At 42.7% G+C, this 25,601-nt stretch overlaps 1 protein-coding gene across 2 annotated transcripts in view; it reads left to right on the top strand.

Moving 5' to 3' along the window:
* Positions 1 to 19,946, top strand: part of ANO6 (anoctamin 6) — a 72,605-nt gene extending 52,659 nt beyond the window's left edge. For both annotated transcript variants that reach the window (XM_083699105.1, XM_083699106.1), the window contains exons 12-20: positions 1,001 to 1,078; positions 3,685 to 3,910; positions 4,731 to 4,900; positions 6,539 to 6,636; positions 7,370 to 7,500; positions 11,826 to 12,031; positions 14,157 to 14,359; positions 15,053 to 15,158; positions 17,066 to 19,946. In XM_083699105.1, the coding sequence (XP_083555231.1) occupies positions 1,001 to 1,078; positions 3,685 to 3,910; positions 4,731 to 4,900; positions 6,539 to 6,636; positions 7,370 to 7,500; positions 11,826 to 12,031; positions 14,157 to 14,359; positions 15,053 to 15,158; positions 17,066 to 17,272 (1,425 nt within the window). In that variant the 3' untranslated portion in view covers positions 17,273 to 19,946. The remainder of the gene's footprint in view (positions 1 to 1,000; positions 1,079 to 3,684; positions 3,911 to 4,730; positions 4,901 to 6,538; positions 6,637 to 7,369; positions 7,501 to 11,825; positions 12,032 to 14,156; positions 14,360 to 15,052; positions 15,159 to 17,065) is intronic.
* Positions 19,947 to 25,601: the final 5,655 nt, after the last annotated feature.

Below are 25,601 nucleotides of genomic sequence, written 5' to 3'. Positions count from 1 at the left end.
CAGCAAAGGGAATTTTCTATAATCCTTTCAAATTGTAAGCTTTTCCTTTGACAGAAACTTAAAAGCACATTTTGCTTTTTACTTTTACTTAAAATCAAAAAGGTGGCAGAGCAACTTTTAAACTGATGCCAGGGAAGGAGAAGAGGCATGTCTGCCTTGGAACAAATCATTGTCCATGGATAAAGCAGAAAATATTTGTGATCATTCAAGTGCAGGAGAGGTAGAACCAGACTCTGAGAGGGCAGTGTCACATGACAGCAATTCAAAGAAGTCAATATATTTTTCACAATATGTTTTTCATACATTTGGAAATGATCCACAGAATTACTTTAGGCATGGCCAAGGCTTCGGAACCTTTTCTCCTTTGAAGAGCATATTTCCAACATATATCTAGGGCTAGGCCAAGACATTATTGCCGCCTGAGACAAAACAGCAAATGGTCCCACCACTGCCATCACCCACACACTGACACAAATGTCATGGTGCCAAGTACCCAGTGCTGATTAGTTTATTTTCACCTTCAGAGAGAAGATAGGGTGATCATAAATTAGATAAGTTAACCATTTGCTGCCCTTCCATGACACCCAAAACCTGTCGCCTGAGGTAACAACCTCTCTCTCTAACAGCAAGTCCAGTGTTGGGGGATATCGTGCACTGCTTTTGAAATTTCTTACAATTCCAAAAGCCTTTTCCTAAATTACATTAGGAGAGCTGTTGTTCTGAGAAACCCAAAGCTCCTTTAGATGCATGGAACTAGTTGCAGAGTTTTTTTGGGGGAGCCCATGTTTTTTGAGGGGAGTATATAATTTTAGCATGCTAAACCTATCAAAACTAGATTCGACAATGCTCAGACAGGTTGAGGACGATATGTGAAGCAAAGTATTTTAATCTGGAAACATAAAAAACACAAACGAATTGTTTTCCTGAAACACTGGGCTACGTGAAAAAGAAATGTGCATATTAACAAAGGGAATTCTTTCTCGATCCCCTTTCTTCACAGCAAGAAGAGCATATCCCCTACACAGCTTGTGGAAAGTGCGTGAGGATGACCTTCTGCACGAGTGCTGTCTTATTCTGGGTAAATTTTCCACAACTGCCGCTTGTCATTTATTTAGCTTCGTCAGCATGATAGATTCTGTAAAGCTTAAGTCGTTATGGCCCCTTCCTGAAGGACGGCTGCTCCTGTGGTGGACTCATTTCTCATGGCTGTTCTGCTTCAGAATTGCACAGGACTTTTCTTAAAAACGGGGGGGGGGGGGACAACTTGCTACATTAATACATTTCTGCGCATGGAACTCTAATATCGGAGAAAGTTCCGGCCTGACATTTTAAAGCTTTTCATGGGTTATTTTTGTCTTAAGAACACTTTGAAAAACAGCCCTCCTTTCAAAGGAGACAGTGCAAGGCACTGTGAGAATTGAGCCATGCGAGCAACTGTGCCTTTAAACTGGATCTCAGAATGGCAAGGATTCCTCACTTTGTTCTCCCTCACCTCCAAGAAAGCATCTTTCTTCCTTATGCCAGGCTTGATCCCTTACCTTGTCCCATTTCCCCTCTTTTTATGCTATCCTGCATTGAATTTCAGGTGTTTTTGCCTAGCTGGACTTCTCTTCTGATGGCTCCATTTCTGGATTTCTGTCTCCTTACTCCCATCTCGATCCCCCATCTCTTCTGAACCCCCTTCTTACCTCTTGTGCATCAGCTTGAGTTCTTGGATACTTTGGCTCATTTCCTTCACAGGTTATATTTCAAAGGTACGTTTTAAAACGTCTAAAAATGATATGTATGTGCACAGCAGAACATGATACCAGCAGCTTCTATAATAGGACTCATGTTCCAGGGAGCTGAGACAGACAACGGCTGGCCTGGCACTTGGTAGAAAACATACCGTATTTTTTGGCCCATAGGGCGCACCGGCCCATAGGGCGCACCTAGTTTTTTGGGGGGGAAATAAAGAAAAAAAATTATTCCCCCCCCCAGGCGCCCGAGCTTCCCCCAATCCCAGCCCCCAGAACAGGCAGCTCTCCACAAGCCATGGGAGAGCTGCACGACTTCGCACAGCCTCCCACGGCTTGCAGATAGCTTCCTGAAGCCTGCATTCGCCCCATAGGACGCACACACATTTCCCCTTCATTTTTGGAGGGGGAAAAGTGCATCCTATAGGGCGAAAAATACGGTAACTTTTTTGCCATGAAGTGATGGTCAGTCCAAACCTTGTTACCTTTCCTGCCACTTTTTCCAGACGTGTTGTTCCAGGCATCTGGTTCAAAAGTGTGTTACAGATTACAGTGGTACCTCGGGTAACATATGCTTCAGGTTACAGACGCTTCAGGTTACAGACTCCGCTAACCCAGAAATATTACCTTGGGTTAAGAACTTTGCTTCAGGATGAGAACAGAAATCGCATGGCTGCGGTGCAGTGGCAGCCGGAGACCCCATTAGCTAGAGTGGTGCTTCAGATTAAGAACAGTTTCAGGTAAAGAATGGACCACCGGAACGAATTAAGTACGTAACCAGAGGTACCACTGTAATGGGTCTTTTTCTACCCGTTTCATCTGATTAAGAGAGCAAAGCTGGATGTCCTTTGCTCCCCACCCCCACCCCAATTCCAGCCTTAATTCAAAGGAGAAACTAAAAGAAGTCTATACAGTCATAGGGGGAAATGTGTGGCATTGTGGAAGAGTTTCAGAAATAGTTCCAATGTGCACTAGCCAACGCCAGTGGTAGGATTGTCATTAGCACGGCTGTAGATACTGCCATGGAAGTGCTACTGTAATCTTCCTCTTAAGGAACATACCACAGGGCTACGAGAAGAAGGACATTGCAATGAGCAGAGGCAACTAGCAAAAGGAGGAAGCTAAAATTATATTCAGGGCTGGAGGGGTGAAATTTATTACAGTGTGCTGCACTGCATGCGGTTCTTGTGTTCCTGTCTATCTTCCTTTCTCCACTTTTCCTTTCACCCTCCATTTCCAGTTCCCAGTGCTCACCTATGTGTTTTCTCCCGCACAAATAGATATTGTGGATGCTGTTGTAGGAAATGTTTTCTGTACCAGAAATGAAGTAGAAAATTCATAGGTTGCCAGCTTTCAAGAAGTAAAATCCAGGACAAGTTGTTGAGCTTTTTTTAGGAAGACCCAAGCTAGCCTAAGATCCAGGACAATTTCCCCCGAGAAATTCCCCCCAGACATCAATTCCGGCTTGGAAATACCGGTACTGTCCAGGAAAATCTGATCATATGGCAGCTCTAAGATTCAGTGAACCCATATTTACTGTTGGGGAAAATTTAATGTCTAAAAAAATGAGTTACGATTTGGGAGTTTAATTATGTTCAGGAAGTTTAATTATGAGAGGAATGAAATGCATTGTAGGTATATGCATCAGAATAATAGTATATTGATTGCTATATGCAATCAATCAGTGGCATAAAGGAAAGTGCATGTTAACGATTGCATAAACACTTACTGATACATTTAATCACACTTTTGAATAATGTATAAATCTAATATATTTGTATTCATAGTTTCATTTACTTTTTCTATAATTATATATGTTACTGTGTTTATATAATAAATTCATCAATTAAATATGTGTGTGTGTGTGCACGCTATATATGTGTATATATGTGACACATAAAATATATCATCCTTATTACATAGCAGTTATTTTGTTATTTGATTTCAGATCCTGCTCATTATCGCCTCGGTTATTGGCATAATTGTTTACAGGCTGTCTGTTTTCCTGGTGTTTTCTGCAACGCTCCCAAGGCATATCAATGGCACTGAAGCCATCCAAAAGTACTTGACTCCACAAGCAGCAACTTCAGTTTCTGCTTCCATCATAAGCTTCATCATCATTATGATTCTGAACATGATCTATGAGAAAGTAGCAATCATGATTACTGACTTTGGTAAGATGATCTATTGCCCCAGCTACAAAGCCTTTCAGAGTAAATGGAGAAAAACGTTGTGTTCTTAAGGGGTAACTCAGCAAAACAGGATGCCTCAGCCATGTATTTGAAGAACTTTCCCCACCATTGCTTGCAATGACTTCTAAATATTTTAAAGTTCAGGCTTTCTCAGTTAACAAAGAAATGACATTCAGCTCCTTGCCTAAGGAATCCTTCTATAGCCAGCATGAAAGATCAATTGTTTACAGCTGTATATTTATGAAACTGACAAAGCACGGAAGATTACTGTAATAATTCCAGCCTTATGAAAATGGATCAGCACTGCATAATGCATTCAATTACATTCGGTATTGTTTATAGATAGTGTAGTCATTTTCTTGTAAATAAAAAGAGATAGAATCACTGTTTGAAACCCTTCACGCCTTAGTAAATAGCGAAAACAGAGCAAACACTGCTGGTTTCCTTCCCATCCAGGTCATTTACATTAAAGGAGCTGTCCTATTTTGGTGCATCTAAAGTAGCTTCATTTTAATATTCTTTCATTTGCATCACATCAAAATGTTATGTTCATTATGTATTGAATCTGCTGGAGGCTTTTTGCATTGAGAATCGCTGCTTGTTCTTGTGTGGAAGAGCACATATTTCCCCCCTTTTTATAACACGTTGTCATGAAATTAACATAATGGCTACAGTATATTAGAGAACTCCAAATAATCTAAATTATAAAGATGTAAATTGTATTCAAGTCTACAACATACATATCTCTAAAGCTCTTCTCGAGTTAACCATTTCTCTCTCCCTCACCCCTTATAAACTACAGAACTACCAAGGACGCAGACCGATTATGAAAACAGCCTCACCATGAAGATGTTCTTGTTCCAATTTGTCAACTATTATTCTTCCTGTTTCTACATTGCATTCTTTAAGGGTAAATTTGTAGGTTACCCTGGCGACCCTGTTTATTGGCTGGGGAAATACAGAAATGAAGAGGTATGAATGAACAACCTGCAGTCGGTTTTCCTCTCTTCATTTTTAAAAATTTTTCAGCTAGAAGTGTTAGGGTCAAACCAGATGTTACACATAGTTGGAAGTAACATTAGCCAAATATCATTTTTAAAGAATTTTTGTGCAGAAGGGAAAGCAGATGCTTAACCCTTTCCCGACTAACTGTTTTTAATGAACTTCAAAGTAGGAAAACAGACAGAAGATGAACGCTGCTGCTGCTGCTGCTGCTGCTGCTGCGCTTTTCCCAGTTCCCCCTTCAAAAGCTTAATTTGATTTTTGAAAAGCTCATCGTGGTAATATTATACATGTATGCATGTAACATCTAGTTTGGCCCTGAATCTTGGCCACTTCATCAGTTTCAAGAGATACATGGGAATCAGTGATGGTGTTAAAGTTTGGTGGGATTGGGATCTCGCAATGGTAAACTGAAGAACTCAGCTTCACAGCTCCCGCCATTTAGAGCTGAGTCCAAAGCCTCCAAGCTCATATTCCATCAAACCTCAGGTGCCATAACTTCTTGCAGCCACAGCTGATCCCCCTCCCCCCAAAAAATAACTTAACTGCAATGATTTAAGGAAGCTTTTAATGTTTGAAGTTTTATTCTGTTTTTAATGTTCTGTTGAAAGCTGCCCAGAGTGGCTGGAGAAACCCAGCCAGATGAGCAGGGTAGAAATAATAACTGATGGTGGTGATGATATGGTGATGGAGAGGCCTCACAAAATAGTCAACGTTGCTTGAAATAGCAGATGATTTGCTTACTTCCCTTAATGGTTGTGAACTTCAAATGGCAATACCACCGTAGACAACATGGCGCTGTTACTATTCCACACCTGTAAAAAGAATCTTTGGGGCTGCTTCAGCCCCTCCACTCTCCTCACCGCAACCCCACATAACTAAATTGTGAGAAATGTAAGTGCCCTGAATCAGATCAGGCCACTGACAGAAGCAGATAGGGCCAGCCCAAGACATCTTGCTGCCCAGGACAAAGGCAATATGGTGCCTTTCACTCTGTGATTCTTCTTTCAACACTGACAATAGGACACAAACCTGCACCATATCCGAGGACAGCAAGCTAACTTTTAGACCCAAGGCAGGCAACTGCAAGGCATTCAGAGCCCTCCAACTTCTTGCTTCACTGCCTAAAAGCAGGGCGAGTTCTGGAAGTAGGCTTCTGAGTGAGTGTCCTTGACTGCAAGATTAACTATATGCTATTCCCACACTGGTAATCAATTATTTTGGAGGGCACAGATTATGGTTAAAGGTAAATGTAGTTCTGTTGCAGACATTACACAAGTTTAACCTCTAAACTTTTGGGGCTGAAGACTACAAGAGCCATATGTAAGCTATTCTTTGCTTTTCGGAGAAAAAGTCTGGTATAAATGAAGCAAATTTATTAAAAATGAAGGTGTTACATTTTTTAGTAATAATCACCAATGTTAGATAGTTTTTGCATTTTTCTGAATAGTTATCTGAATAGAATGATGCTAAACAAAACATTATGCTAGTCTTTTTGAAGCAACAGAATATATTTTAATATGTTTTCATTAATTGAAAGTTCGTTCCCTGCAGCTAATGAGCTGGAAAAATTCATGTCCACCCTCCCCCTTCTTCTTCCAATCCTAGTGTGATCCAGGTGGATGTCTCCTTGAACTTACAACACAACTGACAATAATAATGGGAGGCAAAGCAATCTGGAATAATATACAAGAAGTGCTTCTTCCGTAAGTAAATAGTAAATAGTGTTGATAGCTAGGAGTCAAAGCCAAACCTGAATTTGAATACAGGGTGGTTGTTTTTAGTGAACCTGAATTTAAACTTCTTGGTTGCTTTGAGCTCACAGCAGAAGGCAGCCCCTAATACACAAAAAGCTGCAACTGATTTTTTTTTACAAAAGCAGTTTAATGATCAGAAATTCATGAGGACTCCATAGGAAGTGAGAAACGACCTCATCCAGTCCTACAGATTTGGGAAATAATAATGAACAATGAGATAGTTGTGCCTTATTTTACTTTCTGAAACGTAGGACTGGTTCAAACTATGACACTGAGTTACTTCTGGGAATGTTGGAAATTTTAAGAAACAAGTGGCAGTGGATTAAAGCAAGGTCCAGAAACATTAGTCTCCATCAATGGAAAACACAGCAACATGTGCTTTTGACCATGAAGAGGTCATGAATGGAATCCCTATTCTCTATTGTTTTGTCTCCATTTTTTAAAAAAAGGTAGAAAAATGAGGATCCAAACAGGCCAAATCTATCAGAACCTATACAGATGAAATAATGAATGGATCTCCCAGTGTAACATGTAGCTTGACCTTGCCTGTATCTGCCAGAAAAGGCAAAACTGAGCCCATTATTATCAAAGCAAAGAGGCAGACTTAGCTATTCCATATTGGACAAAAATTGCATGATTTCTACCATAAAGAATAAATCTAGCTGGTGATCTCCATTCATAGGTGGCTTAAGAACCTGATTGGAAGATTTTGTTCAGCTTCACGGTCTGAGAAAGTTGTCCCTCGCTGGGAACAGGACTACCACCTGCAACCCATTGGCAAACTTGGATTGTTTTATGAGTATCTTGAAATGGGTAAGCTGGCTGCTATAATTCTCTTTAATAATTAACCTTCTATTAATAAAAGCAGAATGGGTGGATTCTGCTAGATTGGATGGCTGGACTATTCCTTTCTTTAAAAAAAAATCTGAACACAGAATTTTTAACTGTGGTTGTACACAAGACATTAGAGTTGCACTTACCTGAGAGTAAATACCTCTGAATACAGTGGGGCTTTACTACAGAGTGAACAACCACATGATTGTTCTCTAACTGTACTATTTAATGTTGCTCTCTTGCATATATATATATATATATATATATATATATATATATATATATATGCTTTCGTAGATTTTCACGGGTACAGGAATGCAGGTTTTGGTGTCCTCGGGTGTCTTCCCGTGTAAAAGTTGGGGTGTCTAGGCGACGTTTCGACGAGGTCTCACTCGTCATCTTCAGGCTGGTGCTTTCGGCTTCTTGTTACTGGAACAGAGCTCTGTTCCAGTAACAAGAAGCCTGTTCCAGTAACAAGAAGCCGAAAGCACCAGCCTGAAGATGACGAGTGAGACCTCGTCGAAACGTCGCCTAGACACCCCAACTTTTACACGGGAAGACACCCGAGGACACCAAAACCTGCATATATATATATATATATATATATTTGCTTTCGTAGATTTTCACGGGTACAGGAATGCAGGTTTTGGTGTCCTCGGGTGTCTTCCCGTGTAAAAGTTGGGGTGTCTAGGCGACGTTTCGACGAGGTCTCACTCGTCATCTTCAAATGATGACGAGTGAGATGACGAGTGAGACCTCGTCGAAACGTCGCCTAGACACCCCAACTTTTACACGGGAAGACACCCGAGGACACCAAAACCTGCATATATATATATATATATATATATATATGTTTTGGTGTCCTCGGGTGTCTTCCCGTGTAAAAGTTGGGGTGTCTAGGCGACGTTTCGATGAGGTCTCACTCGTCATCTTCAGGCTGGTGCTTTCGGCTTCTTGTTACTGGAACAGAGCGGGATCTCAATGTTTGAGTTCCTATAAATACTGTAGAGGGGGTGTGGTGTCTAGCCTCCAATGTTCTGGGCAGAGAGGAAGTTCCCAGGCTAGTGTGCCTTTTCTTCTTTTGTTCCTTAATTACTTGAGAGATACCTTGAGTGATTTCTTGAGTGATATCCTGAGTACCACTTAGGTGGGTCATTAGGTGTGGATTAGTTGCTAAAGTCTTTGTGTCTTGACCTCTTGAACTTTGTGAAGAGTTTTCCTGAGAAGATGGCTGTATTGCACTTAGTTGTGCTTTGGCTTGGCTTCGTGTATAGGGGCGAGCTGTGGTTTTGTGGCTTGTGTCAGCCAGATCTGTGTAGGGATTGCAGGGGGGTGCAGCATCCGGAGGTGCCACCATGGATTGGCTACTGGATGGTGTCAGTAATTCATCTGTGGAGAGGGTCTGGGTTTGGGTCTGGTGTGGTTGATTGGTGTTGGCGTTCTGTGTGCCTCTGGATCTGGTGTCAGTTTTTGTGGGGAGGGCTAATTTCCAGATGTCTGGCAAGCGGGATGTGTCGTCACGCTTGTTCATGTTGTGAGGGTGTTTCTCTATCTCGATGGCTTCCATGATTATTCTCTTGTGGTGATGTTCCGTGTTAAAGAGCAATTTGGAATCTGCAAAATTAATTTCGTGTCCTGTTTCTTTCATGTGTTGGAAAAGAGAGGAAGTTTTTTCTTCTTTTTTGACGGCATTCTTGTGTTCTGCGATACGTGCATTTATTCGTCTGTTTGTTTGTCCAATGTACGTGGCTGGGCAGACTTTGCAGGGTATTTCATAGATCCCTTGGTTTTCCAACTGGATTTTATCCTTGGGGTTTCTGAGGATATTGGCTATTTTTTGGTTGGTGCAAAAGGCTGTTTTGATATTGTGTTTATGGAGGATTTTGCTAATTTTATCTGTAGTGCCCTTGATATAAGGAAGGAGGGCCATGCCATTGTTTTCTTCTGTGTCTTGGTTTTTGGGGGGTGTTTCCTTTTGGATTAGCTTCGTAATCCTGTTTTGCTGGTATCCATTGGCAATTAACACATTTGAGAGATTCTGTAACTCAGTTGTCAAGTGGTCTTTGTCAGCCAGGCGTTTGGTTCTGGAGATGAGAGTCTTGGCTACGGAGTTTATTTGTGCAGGGTGGTGGTGTGATTGTGCATGTAAGTAGCGGTTGGTGTGTGTTTTTTTCTGGTAGATAGTGTGTCCTAGGGAGCCATCAGGTTTTTTGTAGATTAGGACGTCAAGGAAGGGAAGTTGGTTGTTGGCTTCTATTTCCATAGTGAATTGTATTTTGGGGTGTAAGTTGTTGAGATGTGTGAGGAAGCTATCCAGTTTTTCCTTCCCGTGTGGCCAAATTACAAAGGTGTCGTCAACATATCTGAGCCAAAGTTTGGGTTTGTGTTCTGACTTGTCTAAAGCATTGGTTTCAAAGTGTTCCATGTACAGGTTTGCGATGACCGGTGAGAGGGGTGATCCCATAGGTGCTCCTTCTATCTGTTTGTATCTTTGTCCATTGTGGATGAAGTACGTGTTGGTTAGGCAGTGGTTGGTCAGGTCCAAGATGTATTCGGGGGGATTGTATTTGTTTTGAATAGCTGTCAAGGCTTCATTAATGGGCACTTGTGTGAAGAGAGATACAACATCGAAGCTCACAAGTAGGTCATTAGGATGTAGGTTTTGCTTCTTTATTGTTTCTATGAACTGGAAGGAGTTTGGTACGTGTGAAGAGATGGATTCTGCATAGGGCTGAAGTTGCTTGGCGAGAAATTTAGCGAGATTTTGTAGAGGTGAGCCTATGGAGCTGACTATTGGTCTGAGTGGTGTTCCTTCTTTGTGTATCTTGGGGAGGCCGTAGAGTTTGGGGCATCTGGATGATTTTTCTCTGGGGATGATTCTTAGCTGGATTTCTTCACTGATAGGAGAGGCTTTTATTTTGGATTTGGTGGTTTTTTCCAAAAAACCAAGGGATCTATGAAATACCCTGCAAAGTCTGCCCAGCCACGTACATTGGACAAACAAACAGACGAATAAATGCACGTATCGCAGAACACAAGAATGCCGTCAAAAAAGAAGAAAAAACTTCCTCTCTTTTCCAACACATGAAAGAAACAGGACACGAAATTAATTTTGCAGATTCCAAATTGCTCTTTAACACGGAACATCACCACAAGAGAATAATCATGGAAGCCATCGAGATAGAGAAACACCCTCACAACATGAACAAGCGTGACGACACATCCCGCTTGCCAGACATCTGGAAATTAGCCCTCCCCACAAAAACTGACACCAGATCCAGAGGCACACAGAACGCCAACACCAATCAACCACACCAGACCCAAACCCAGACCCTCTCCACAGATGAATTACTGACACCATCCAGTAGCCAATCCATGGTGGCACCTCCGGATGCTGCACCCCCCTGCAATCCCTACACAGATCTGGCTGACACAAGCCACAAAACCACAGCTCGCCCCTATACACGAAGCCAAGCCAAAGCACAACTAAGTGCAATACAGCCATCTTCTCAGGAAAACTCTTCACAAAGCTCAAGAGGTCAAGACACAAAGACTTTAGCAACTAATCCACACCTAATGACCCACCTAAGTGGTACTCAGGATATCACTCAAGAAATCACTCAAGGTATCTCTCAAGTAATTAAGGAACAAAAGAAGAAAAGGCACACTAGCCTGGGAACTTCCTCTCTGCCCAGAACATTGGAGGCTAGACACCACACCCCCTCTACAGTATTTATAGGAACTCAAACATTGAGATCCCGCTCTGTTCCAGTAACAAGAAGCCGAAAGCACCAGCCTGAAGATGACGAGTGAGACCTCGTCGAAACGTCGCCTAGACACCCCAACTTTTACACGGGAAGACACCCGAGGACACCAAAACCTGCATTCCTGTACCCGTGAAAATCTACGAAAGCATATATATATATGATTTCTACACACCCTGTGTCCTGCTTGGCATTATAAATTTCTTTTTACAATGCCGTTGGTTTCTTGCTGGCTACAGAGTGCAGATAATGAATGAAATGAACTAAGTATTACTCAAAGTAATTTACTCAGAGTGAATTAATGAAGGTGACTAAGATGGGTCCATTAGTTTCAATGGATCTAGTCTGAGTAAATCTTAGCTGAATATCACCCATAGACTTTGGGTAACTTTCCCATACTTTTCTGATCCAAGAACCCAGCTCTTTCAAGTGATCTAGAGTAGCTCTGTTTAGCCACTGGGTTTGGCATGCCTGACTTTTGAAAGCACACACAATGCTAATTAATATTTCACCAGTGTTTGTCACATTTCTCATTGGCAGTTATACAGTTTGGATTTGTCACTTTGTTTGTGGCCTCGTTCCCACTGGCTCCCCTTCTGGCACTTATGAACAATTTACTGGAAATACGTATAGACGCCTGGAAGATTACCACACAGTTCAGGCGCATAGTTCCTCAGAAAGCTCAGGACATAGGAGCATGGCAGCCCATCATGCAAGGAATAGCTCTTCTTGCTGTGGTGACCAATGTAAGTACAGTCTTTAAGTAGTGACAATTTGGGATCTGAAATGCCAAACAGTTATTTCCCATGGGGAAGTGTTCTTCAATCAGTTGTAATGTCCGTTCTCCACATTCGCACCTTCGAACAGTATGAAATTGTTGACATGTTAGATGTCAATCATTTCCTTGAGGAATGAGAAGTCCAGCGACAGTGGTACCAATGGTTGGTTGGTTGGTTTGTTTTTTATGAGATACCAATTAAGACTCATGGTGCCTTTGTGATATCTGTTTGTATACAAGCTGACCATCTTTGGTTGTACTTTATTGCACATTCTATTTTGTTCTTATTTTGTATTGCGCTTTAAATTGTTATGACCCATTGCAAGACAATGTGTGATGACAGCTGGTATATAAATACAATGGTACCTCGCAAGACGAAATTAATTCGTTCTGCGAGCTTTTTCGTTCTGCGAGTTTTTTCGTCTTGCGAAGCACGGATTCCCTGGGTATTAACGGTTTTAAGAAAAAAGAAACAAACTCGCAAGACATTTTCGTCTTGCGAAGCAACTCAAAAAATGAAAAACTCTTTCGTCTTGCGAGTTTTTTGTCTTACGAGACATTCGTCTTGCAAGGTACCACTGTATTATAAATTAAATAAGCATATTCCCTTTGCTTTCTCTTTCTCCCTTTGAGGACAGGGTCAACAAACCCTACTGCAATGAATTTTACTAAGGCTCTGCGGTAGGAGTTTCCACTCAATTAAACTGGCTGGTGCCAGGTTTAGTGTCCAAAATTTACTGCTAGCTGGCACCATGCTAGAGGCATTCCCCTTTCTCGTTCACACAGGAAGAGGGAATGCATCTTCTGAGATGCCTCTGGCAACAGTAACTAGTAAGTCACTTAAAAAGAAATCTTGTGTGGTTTTTCCCCTAAGTCGATGTTTTCTTCATCTAAAAAGTTCAATTGTTTTCAAATGGACTCGGGTGGTTTGATCATAGAACAGCCAAATAATTATTGCCTCCTAGGTTTTACTGAGAGCTGACTTATTGAAATTAATGGATCAAAGTTTGCCATGGCTATTAATTTCAAGTGGGTCTGCACTTGAGTAGAACTAGCACGGATTGCAACCCTTAGTAACAATAGCCACTGAAAATGCACAGTGGCCCAGGAAGCCTGACTGTCATAACCGCAGCAGAGGCTTTCTAAAATAAAAAAAAATAAAAACCCCCAAAATAGTTGATGCCATGCTTCTTTTACAGCAAGTTCCATTTCTTTCCACTTTATGGATTACTCTGCAAAACTGGCAGAACTTTAAGTGGATATTGTACAAAGCTACCTTGGCACTTAAGAGTTCATGCAGCAGAGCTGACATTGCTATATTCAGTTGCCAAGCATAAGCCCAGTTTTCATTTGTTCTGGGGTAATAGGAAAAGTGATCACGTCTTGGAACATTGAAATCAGATTTTTTTTAGTGTGATCCTCTTTTTTTAAAAAAACAGCCTACAAATGGTGGGGGGAGTTTATTTTTACAGAGTATCCAGAAGAATATATTCTCCTGTGTATGTCATCACGGCTATTGCACATCTGGAAATCATTTGAAAGAGGTGAAAGTTTATGTGGGAAGAATACTGGAGAGGGGGAGAGAGAAAGGCAGTGTAAAGAGCAAATAAGTTACACTGAATTGCAAATAGCGTTTCGCAATAACTCAGTGTTCTTATACAAAAGTGGGAAGCGGGGGCAGTATTAGAAAGGTATAATATTGTGATCACTCAGAGGGTGTTCCCTACTAGCATGCATAAACCTGATTCTTAAAATCATTTCTGCAAAGCCACCAGGGTATTACATCAACAGTTTATTGCATGCATTGTGTGGTCGTCTGTCAGGGAAAAGCTGCTTATGTTTTATCCCACCCTCTCACCAGGGACACAGACCATTGCACATAGCCTGTTGTGGGTACAATCATAATGGAAACAGGGAGTTGAGATTTTTTGCCAGCCAGAAACTGGAGAGATCTGGATGTGTTGCGCTTCTGTTTTGTACAATAATATATTTCCCATTTCCAGACAGATACAGGCACACTCTCTCTCTCTCTGTATAAAATTCTACCTAGATGCAGTTAAATCTTGCCTATTTCCCTCTCTTTTCAACTGCAGGCAATGATAATTGCTTTTACGTCCGATATGATTCCACGCCTGGTGTATTACTGGTCATTTTCCGTTCCTCCCTATGGAAGTCAGAGCACTTACTCCATGAAGGGGTACATAAACAACACACTTTCCGTCTTTGCTGTGTCAGACTTCAGAAACGAAAGCAAGCCAGCCGCTCTTCCCATTTTTGCTAACCAGACAACATGCAGGCAAGTCTATTTCACCATTTAAAATAGCATATATATATATATATATATATATATATATATATATATATATGGATATATACAATTGTACCTTGGTTCTGTAATGCCTTGCGAGTTGAACGTTTTGGCTCCCAAACGCTGCAAACCCGGAAGTGAGTGTTCCAGTTTGCAAACATTCTTTGGCAATCGGAAGTGGCACCTTGGAAGTCAAACAGACTTCTGGAATGGATTCCGTTTGACTTCCAAGGTCTGACTATATACTCTCTCTCTCTCTCTCTCTCTCTCTCTCTCACTCACTCACTCACTCTCTCTCTCTCTCTCACACACACACACACACACACACGTGTCTTCACTTATACTTTACCTCTCAGCATTGTAAAGTAATAGTAAACAATGGCCAAAAGAGAAGATAAAAAAATTAAGATTGTTTAGTGTCGACAAAATAATGCATTTCAGTAGATGTGATTTATCTGCATTTAGTTCTCATTATGGGACAGCTGCATATTCCTGCATTGCAGGGGGTTAGACTAGATGATCCTCAGGGTCCCTTCCGGGTCTATAATTCTACAATTACATTCTGCTTAACTTGTGCGTTGCCTTATCAGGAGAATGGGATGGATTTTGCTCCCCCTTCTGGCCTGAGTGCCATATTGCAGAGTCTCCTGAAATGATTGCTTCATTGTCTTTGACTGTTAGGTACCGGGATTTCCGATACCCCCCTGGGCACGAACATCAATATGAACACAATATCTATTACTGGCATGTTATTGCAGCCAAGCTCTCATTCATCATTGTCATGGAGGTCAGTATATTTCCTCCTAAAAGGAGTCTCTTCATCATTTTGTATTAAAAACCATGTCAGCATGTGTCTTCCATTCCTTCACCCTAAAGTTGCAGTAGTGCCCTTTGTATACCTTGAGTAAGCCCATCCCAGCCATGCAATGGGGTGAAAATTTCTCAGGCATGTTTTTCAGAAATTTCCTGGTGCAATCCTCATGAAAATCAATAAATTTGGGTGGGGGAGTTGAGGGGGGTGGGGAATCAGCAAACAGATTTTTCTGATCTCAATGGAAACAAAACTTCCCATGCAGTTTTGGTGCAGCCTGCCTCAATGGCATACATTTCGGAAGAAAAACATACGAAAATTGTGCAAAATGAAATCCCCATGAATGTCCTCCATCTGAAGCAAGTCTAAACAAAAGCTACCAGTTCTTCCCTTTCTCCTCTACGGTGGAGGGTAGAGATATACTGAGCAAATCTTGAATACTGTTTTTGGGGTGGGTTGTTGTTTTTTTGAACTGCCTTTCTGGAGACTGAGATGGGGGAAAAACAAAAAGGCAAAAAGTTTGTGAATGCATTTTAAAAATTATGTTATTAGTAGCTATTTTTTAACTCTGTCTGTAAGGATATTAAACTCCACTAAGATCTCTGCCTGCCACCCTAGTTGGGAGTTAAAAGTAAAGCCTGCCAAAAAAGAAAAAAAGAGCCATTGCACAAAAACCCCGATTTTCGCCTTCACTTGGTTAACTATTTATTTTTTTAAAGACGTTTGTGTCTTGCTTAATTATTCACACTTCTAAGCAGTGTCCTTTTACATCAAAACAATCTACAAAAAATAGGACAATGAAGCAATAAACGTTTATCACATAACTGGACTACCTCAAAGTGCCGGCTGGAACAAGAAAGTCTGATTCAGGCACCTGAAGTTCCGCAATAATAATTTTATAATAGTAATGGTTTTATTATTTATACCTCGCCCATCTGTCTGCAAGGAAGGGGCTTGTCTAATCTCAGTTGGGATGGAATCCCACAGCCTTGGGCCCACAACACTGAATGCGCAGGATGGCAGCGATGGTGCAAAACATAAAAAAATTCAAACTTTCAGCTCGGGGAAAGCTAGGAAGCTGCTGTCCCCCCAGAGTCTGTCCCCAGGTAGGACTCCAATGAGGGTCCTTCTCTGTCCATATTGCACAAACAGTGCATAGCTCTGTGGTCTCCGTGGTAGGTAGCACATTGGGATGGCACAAATAAACAGCTGCATGGCTGGCGCTTTCCTAGCAGGGAGCGGAGAGAGAAATAAATTGCCACCTGGGCATGCTCTCAGAAACTCTCTTAGCAACCAGCAGGAAACCTTAAGAAACATTTCCCTTTGCCGTGCATTAGAGGTTGTTTCTTTGCATCTCCAGATTAGATTGATCCTTTGAAATGAACGTGAATGTGCAGATCCTCATGCGTCTGTTATCTGAGTGCACGTAGGTCATATCTGCACTATGAATTTAAAGTGCTATTGTATCATTTTAAACAGTAATGGCTTCCTCTCCCCCCCCCAAAGAATCCTGGGTACTGCAGTTTGTTAAGGGTGCTCTGAAATGTTGGGAGACCTCTATTGCCTTGCTACAGTTGCCAGAGTGGTATAACAATCAGTCTCCTTTCCCGGGGAATTCTGGGAATTGCGGTTCTGTGAAGGAAATAGGACAATTCTCTAACCTGACAATTCTCATCACCCTTAAGAAACTGCAATACCCAGAATTCTTTGGGGGAAGCCGTGACAGTTACGGTGGTGTAGCAGCACTTTAAATGTGTTTTGCAGATTTGGCCTACAGAATTCCAGATTGCGGCAAAAGTCAATAACTGGGCAATATTACTCTTTTTTATAATGGTTGTATATTCTGAGTAGCTGACTCTGTTTGTGTTCCTTCCCCCATCCAGCATATCATCTACTTGGTGACATTTGCTATTTCACACATAATTCCCGATGTGTCAAAGAAAACCAAAAGCAAAATTAAACGGGAGAAGTATCTAATACAGACACTCCTGCATGAGAATCCTGTGAAAGCTATGAAGAAAAATATGGGGAGCATCGCCGACAAAATATTAAAAGGCGCAGACGGCACTTTCCGGCCTAAAACTGAATAGAGACATGACAGCCTGACAGTGCCTAACCAGTGCTGTGTGAATCTTTCTTCCAAAACAAACAAAGGGATCGGACCAAAGACTTGGACCAAAGAACGTAATTGCAAAGGAAGAAGTGAATGCTCGTAAACGGGCAAGCATTTCACCGTGGTTTTTGTTGGCTGTTATAAAGGGGCTGTTCTAATCTAGACTTTTGTGGTGTGCCTTCCAGCTGTATGCCATTTGAAACCAAACCACTTGTCTTAAGAGTGACATGGCTTATTGGGACCAGTTTTGAATACTTTGATTGCCTTTATCAAACTGGGTAGAAATGGACACTGTGGCAAGGAAGGGGAAACAGGGCTGCCTATGCTGGCCTCAGCCTCGAGCCCCCTCTGCTCAAATGTACAGTCTGCACAAAATGCATTTAAGCAAAATGACAATCCAAAGGTAAGGGGGGAAACCACTCTTGTGTTCCATAAAGCCTTAAGAGATATGTATACCGAAGTGAATGCAGTAATGTTCAACAAGGAATGGCCAGTGCAGTGGGGCAGCGACATGCCCTGGCTCCCCTGACAGCAGTGTTGCTGCTGCTCAATGGGGCAGGGCTGGGGCTGGGTGGCAGTGACGTGAAGGCAGCAGTAGAGCAAATCCAGTGTCTCCTTCCTGCATAGGCCCAACCTGACTGCCATGCTGCCCCATCCCATTAAGGAGCAGCTGAACCACTGCTGTACAATCAGCCGCCTGGCTTTGCTGCCCTGCACTGGCTGCTCCTGCGTTCAGCATATTATGAAGGGATTTGCATCCCAGTCAGAGCCGTACTGCCACTGGCACCTCTGCTGATTAGAAGAGCCACAGAAGAGTGGACACTTCAGACCTGCCTCCGTTTTTGCTCTGTGCTCTCTAATTTTCCACCTCTCATTTCCACCTGAATGTCCCTAGAAGTCTCTGGCAAGTAGTTCACAGTGCTAGCATACATTACTGTTTTGCTTCATGGATCTATAGCCATTCTTCTGTTTCACTGGAATCCCAAGCTCATGTTGATTTCTGGAGAATGTTTGAGTGTTCAGCTGCCATCTTAAACTATTGAGCTTCAATATGCAGAGTGGAAGATCTTGCACTGGTTTGTAGTTCAGACTATGGACATGTCAGGCCTGATCAATGTAAAGGCACCACCAAGAAATATTAAATGAGATGGAGAAAGCCTTTTCAGTCATTCAGAATGCTGAACAAATATTCAAGTCCCAACTTCCAGACCAGGGGTCAGCAAACTTTTCAGCAGGGGGCTGGTCCACTGTCCCTCAGACCTTGTGGGGTGCCGGACTATATTTTGGAGAAAAAATAATGAACGAATTCCTATTCCCCACAAATAACCCAGAGATGCATTTTAAATAAAAGCACACATTCTACTAATGTAAAAACACCAGACAGGCCCCACAAATAACCCAGAGATGCATTTTAAATAAAAGGGCACATTCTACTCATTCTACTCATGTAAAAATGCACTGATTCCTGGACCGTCCGCGGGCCGAATTTAGAAGGTGATTGGGCCGGATTCAGCCCCCGGGCCTTAGTTTGCCTACCCATGTTACAGACCATGGGAGCATTGTGCCTGTTGATCCAATACACAAACACTAACCCCTCACTTCACTTAAGTGAACATAAACATGGATATGCAACCACATAGAAGAAGAGATATCTCCATGTGGCTGTGTATATAATAATTTGATTCAGATAGGTGTGAGGTGAGTGTGTGTATTTACAAAAGCATGTGTGAATTCTGAGTTGGCCTAATACATTTTGCTGCTTGAGGTGAAGGACGAAATGGTACACCCATGTATTCTGTGTGCTGAAGGTGACCAGACTGGCAGTAAAAGTACATGACACACAGAACTCTATCCTCCAACATCTCACCATTGAGCCTCACCCTCATAATCTGCCACCTGAGGCAGCTGCCTCCTTGGGCCTAATGGTAGAGCTAGCCCTGATTCTAAAGAGGTCAATGAAGACAATAGTTATTTGATGTGTAACTTGTGTCACCAGCAAAGGAATATTTAGAATGGGGTGCAGCTTTATAGTGCTTTATCACCAGAGGTGCCAACTTGAATAAAATGTTTGGGGGGTGTGGAGATAATCCCTGCCCCACAAAATTGATCACAAGATGTGGTGCACGCACTCCATTTGAATGGCAATGCCCATCAACTGGGGAGGAGCTCAAATATTTTATGGGGGGGACGGGACAAAGGGACCTCAGCCCCTAGGGGTTGGCTCCTATGTTTATCACTGTTTCAGGAACAACTGGCTGGTATTGTAGGGAGTACATTGGCTCACAGAGCATTGAAAGTCTTTGTACCAATTGATTTTGCAAAGCTTTTGATTGATCTAATAAAGATTACAAATAGAGGTACCATCAGTTTAGAATATTTGACAGTAATGACTGCTTTATTAAGTGGTTTTTCCAAGAATAGACGGATGTGTTGATGATGAAGAAGTGTGCTGTGAAACTCTGACCACTGACAACTTGTTCTGACATTCGAATTAAGAGACTTACTCAAAAGATCTATTGTTTCACTGTGTTAATTGTGTATCAGCTATGAGGCAATGTGGCTAACTTTACATTTAATATGTATTAGGGGAGCCATAAGTGTTACATATATATGATTATATATTATGAATACAGAGTTGCAGTTTTGAGTAATTGATTTTGTTGGTAACAGAAAAGAATACTGATGTAATGCTTGCATGTAGATAATCTTCTATATTGCTGCTTCATTTTACCTCCCATCAATGCAATTTGTTATGTTGTATAATATGCGCACACACCATAATGAATATGTTCTACAGATACCTCCAATGAGGCCTGATGCAATCTTATACTCAAAAGTACATTGCACTGTGTTCAGTGGGTCTTTTTCCTCAGAGAGCAACTGGGGCTGCAATCACATGCACATTTACTGGGAATAAGATTCACTGAATACAACACAACCTATTTCTAGTATGCATGGGTAGAACGGTGATGAGAATATATAGCTTTTTTCAGATAGGGTATCAACAAAGAAAAATTAGATATCCATCCCAGGTTCAAATCCTGAACTGAAATGACAGTTTCTAGTACAGTGGTGCCTCGCAAGATGAAATTAATTCGTTCTGCGAGTTGTTTCGTTTTGCGATTTTTTCGTCTTGCGAAGCGCGGATTCCCTGGGTATTAACGGTTTTAAGAAAAAGGAAACAAACTCGCAAGACGTTTTCGTCTTGCGAAGCAAGCCCATAGGGAAAATCGTCTTGCGAAGCAACTCAAAAAACGAAAAACCCTTTCGTCTTGCCCGTTTTTCGTCTTACGAGACATTCGTCTTGTGAGGTACCACTGTATCCCATTTCATGCCTTATCTGTCTCTTATTTTTTCCTATTTGCAGACTACTTTACCTCCCCAAAATTCTGGATCATACCAAGTGTTATGCAGAGACTTACCATGAGGCATGATAATTAAAATTTCTACACTATAATGCATATATTTTGGTTGATGTCCAGTGCTAATTATACTCATGTTACTCTTCTCCATTAATTTCAATGGGTCTACTCTGGGTATGTCTTGGATCCCACCCTTTATATGTATACCCCCTTTACATAGATTTTAAACTTTTTGTTTCATCTATTCTGAAAACTGAAGTCATCATTTGAGTTCATGGATTTCAGGCTAAAATTTTACATTCAGCATCAAATAACTAGAGGTCCGTGTCTCAAGACTGGGTTGCTTGAATTGGTGTTTGTTTGAATTGATATGAAAGACTTCCTGTGCTGTTGGCTCTGTGATAGGTATTTACTGCATGCAAGGCATCATGTGATAATATTATTGTCATCAGGTGATGAGCACACATATGGAGATTCACCCTTTCTTTGGGCATATTGCCTGACATGAAATCACCCTTCCCTGAGCAGCATTTTTCCCATCCAGGAATATTTTATCCATAAGTTTCCCATAATACATACGGGTTCTTCTCCCCTTCCTAGGATCAACTCAATTAGTCTTTATCTACAATATTATATCAAGAGCATGAACAATGGGGCAGGATTCCCAAAAGATGCATGAACAAAAGGGGTGTGAGCATTTACCCGCAATCTACAGTCCTGCTTTTTGAATCTAGATTTATTGATCTGAACCATCCTGCTCTATATCTTGAACTTTTTCTGCCATCGCCTGCACACTTACCTGGGAGTGAATCCCATTTAACTCAATGGATCCGTACTTAAACCCATATAAGATTGCTCTGTCGGACAATTTAAAACAAAAACAAAAAACTTAGGTAGGCCCAATAATGATGTAAATGGGAAAAATGTTTTTCTAATTACATCACCGCTGCACAATAATTTTTAAATTGGAAGTTAAAAAGAAGAGCGACCAGTAAGTGGTATTAATACACTTTACAGAGCTTTTATGCACCAGATTACAAAGCCAACAAGACTTTTGGTACATGACCTAAAGAAATTAGAAAGAGTTTACGCAGGAATAAAGTTTGGAAGATTGTTTTGCAAATTATTACTTTCATTAGTTATATATTGGCTTTGGCTATAACCATAACACAAGCTGTTTTGTCAACAACAGACAGTAACTGTGATAGCGATAAGCCCAGACGTCTCACAGCAAGAAGTGCTGGACCAGCATTTGGGGAATCAAGCTGTGAATGAATATTTCAGAGGATTCCCCTGGCTTAATAGTATTTACTAAGAACATGTTCTCCGAACTTTTTCACGTAATATTGACTATTATGTTCTGAACTGTTTTTTTCCCCTCTTCTTTTTATTTATTATCATTGTAATAAAGTTGATTTTATAATGTAACATTCTTAATACTGGCCTTTTTTTTAAAAAAAAAAAAAACCTGACTGCAACACTGAATAATCTACCGATAGGTGTTATTGAGAGGGTGTTTATTTATGACTTTTGCCAGACTGTAAGTTTTCAATTATCCGAAACATTGAACACATAGTTCTACATACAAATGAATGCAATTTTCTTGAAAGAAACATAAAGTCTATAAATGATCTAAAGGCAGTGGAAGTCGTGGTGGTGGGAAAAGGCCATGGAGGCGTCTTCCTGGCACTGTAAGCCGCAGGACTTACGTGAGAAGTGCTAGAAGGGAGCAAGGTGGCATAGCCGTCAACCGTCCCTTATTTGGCGGGAAACTCCCTTATCCCAGCGCCGTGTCCCGCTGCTGTCCCTTATTGATGATGTCCCTTAAATTTCCCGGGTTTCAAAGGAAGCAGCTCCTCTCCCTCCCTCCCTGCCAGCCAGGGAGGAGGGAGGCTCCAACTGTGTTGCTTGGCTGCCCGGCCTGCCCCCCTCCGGCCTCCTCTCACCATCCTCGGCCCCCGGGAGCCCCTCCCCGCTGGGAGTGGCGGAAGCCTCGGGCCCTTCCACCGCCATCCTCCTCGCGGCCCCCAAACTGAGCGTCTCTGCCTGGGGCCTCCCCTCTGCCAGTCCCACCAGGCCGTACTGTGGCTGTGCTGCCAAAGGACCCAGATGAGATGGGCAGCCTGGCGTGGCCTATGAATTGCTGAGGAGCCTTGAGAGGAGAGCGAGGCCAACCATAGAGAAAGCAGTTCAGAGAGAGGAGGAGGAGGAGGCCAAGGTGTGGGCAGGTGTTCCAAGGGCTACAAGGGAAGGACTGCAAGCGCTTCTCCCATAGATTTGTAGTGGTAGACTAGCATAGATGGTCTGATCTGCGGGTTTACTTCGGGTGCTATTCCCCCCCCCTTCCTCCCGCCCCACCTGATGGAATTGAGAGCTGCAGATGGAGCACGAGAGAAAAGATACAGAACTGCAGCAGCATTTTCGTAGCTTGGACTTCGTTTTGCGTGAAAAGTGGTTGCTGCTTGTAGTTATTTAATTGCAGTGTTTCATCGGCTGGTGCCTGGAGCAGCAACCTCTGGAAACGAAGGGCTAAAAACCGGCGCTGCTCTCCAAAATTATCTGGTCCCTTTTAACTTTGTATTTCAGCTGGTTGACTAAAATCCCTTATTTTGGCTGCTGATCCCTTATTTTTGAGGCTGCTGGTCCCTTATTTTCAAATCTGCAAGTTGACAGCTATGGCAAGGTGGTGGTCAGGGTGAGCCTATTTTGACACACTGGAAGAGGCAACGCAGCACCCCGGCCAATGTCCACAAATCCCTGACCACTCCTCTGCTCTGCCCAGGTGTCATAGGCCGGCTGGATGCAGAGGAAGCTGTGCCTGTGCCATGATTCACTGCTATTAGCAAATTGTCATTTAATTGTAGCAATGAATCTACCACCTTAAATTCATCCAAGCAGCAACTGTTCTTCCAGGGCTGAGGTGATCGGGTGGTGCATTCCCTTTTTTTATTGTTTAACTTGAACAAAATGTAAAATAGACCCTGTTGAGATGTATTGAGAGACTGAGGAGGGAGTGGTTGGGACAGCACTGTCCCGTCCCCCCACCCCACTGGCATAGGGACTTAACAGCACAGGAAGTGGCTTTAAGCTGTTTTTAAACCAGCTGAGCCCATTAAGAACCAACTTCTTCCTCTTTTCCCTTGACCAGGGGTCTGCAACCTGCGGCTCCGGAGCCGCATGTGGCTCTTTTACACCTTTGCTGCGGCTCCGGGGCAGATACTAGCGAAGGGAGGAGGCGCATTGTGCGCCCCGACACTCCCCACTGTGGCGGGCGCTGTACTGGCTGTGACGTCGCATGTGGGCGGTGTGTGTGTTAGTTTTGCGGCTCCCAGGTTTTTTTTTCTTCGGAAACGGGTCCAAGTGGCTCTTTTTGTCTTAAAGGTTGCAGACCCCTGCCCTTGACGCATAGAGTGGCTGAGTGAATAAGCAGGCGTGCTTATTTCCACAAATGTACAAGTGGTGGTTGCTCTGCCCCCACTTTATGCAATCCAGTTTTTATACCCGAGTGGTCACCGGCTCCTGTTACTGCGACCCGCTACAAACATCTGGTGCAAGGATTCTGAATTAATAAGGGGTTGTTACACCAGAAATATTTCATGTAAATGAATGCAACTTAACTTGCAGTTTAGCAGCAGAGCTTCTTTTGACAAACTTCACTCCAGGAATTCTTTAATCAACCAGTTATTTTCTAAAATATTCTGCCTGCTTAACACCGCCCTAGCTTGAATGACTCATATTTCATCAGCTGCAAACATGCAATATCCTCCCCACCCCCTCTTTCTCTTCCACATTTTACACTTCCTGCCTGCCTGAGAACTTGGGGGACAACTCGGATTTAGAGGCTGGCACTTAATCACCCGCATCCGTACTAATCTCACATGGGAATTGACAAATCACACAAGAACCGTCATCTTCTTTTTTATTTCTTGTACTGGGAAAGCTGGAAAACAGGCAAGGGAGTTTTTAGCTCAGTGGTGCCTGAAGCCATATTGTGCCAAACACCTGTTGGAAGAATTATGGATTAGTAGCAACTAGTTATTACAGTAGAAAAATGCAGCGTAAAGGAAGATAAATGTTCCTTTAACAGCAGAGCTTTTTTGGGAAAATTCAGCCATGTTAAATGTTAAAAATAAGTCTCTCTCTCTTTTTTTTAGTATTCCCCTCTTCAAATGTAACTTTAAAATGTGGGCACTGGCAGAGGAAGGAGGTGGGGGTGGTCCACCCCGGGTCACCCTGGGAGGTGACATCGCTGTGTGCCCCCCATTCGCTGCTCCCCAGACGCTTGCCGCATGGGCGGATGGTGGCACCCCACCCTGACACTCGCCGTGTGGCTAGTGGCACCCCCACACTCGTCGCGTGGGCAGCAAGATGCTAGTGGTGGTGCTCACAACGCTCGCTGTGCAGATGGCGGGAGGCTAGTGGTGCCCCCAGGCCAGCTAGCCCCGCCCCTGCACCGCTCTGGGTGCCAGAGCAGGAAGCTCTGCCTCTGAATGTGGTTGTGGTCTTGGCCAGTGACTTGTTCATAAGCTAAATAAGGTGGGATCTACACACATATAAAGGGACGCGGGTGGCGCTGTGGGTTAAACCACAGAGCCTAGGACTTGCCAATCAGAAGGTTGGTGGTTCAAATCCCTGGAACGGGGTGAGCTCCTGTTGTTCGGTCCCAGCTCCTGCCAACCTAGCAGTTCGAAAGCACGTCAAAGTGCAAGTAGATAAATAGGTACCACTCCAGCGGGAAGGTAAATGCCGTTTCCATGCGCTGCTCTGGTTCACCAGAAGCGGCTTAGTCATGCTGGCCACATGACCCGAAAGCTGTACGCCGGCTCCCTCGGCAGTAAAGCGAGATGAGCGCCGCAACCCCAGAGTCGGTCACGACTGGACCTAATGGTCAGGGTTCCCTTTACCTTTACACACATATAAAAACCATTCTGAAATTTTCCATAA

Source organism: Podarcis gaigeae (genome assembly GCF_964106915.1).
Source record: "Podarcis gaigeae genome assembly, chromosome: 10".
Lineage (NCBI taxonomy): Eukaryota > Metazoa > Chordata > Lepidosauria > Squamata > Lacertidae > Podarcis > Podarcis gaigeae.
The sequence above is the reverse complement of the archived record's forward strand: the minus strand, read 5'-3'. Positions and strand labels throughout refer to the sequence as shown.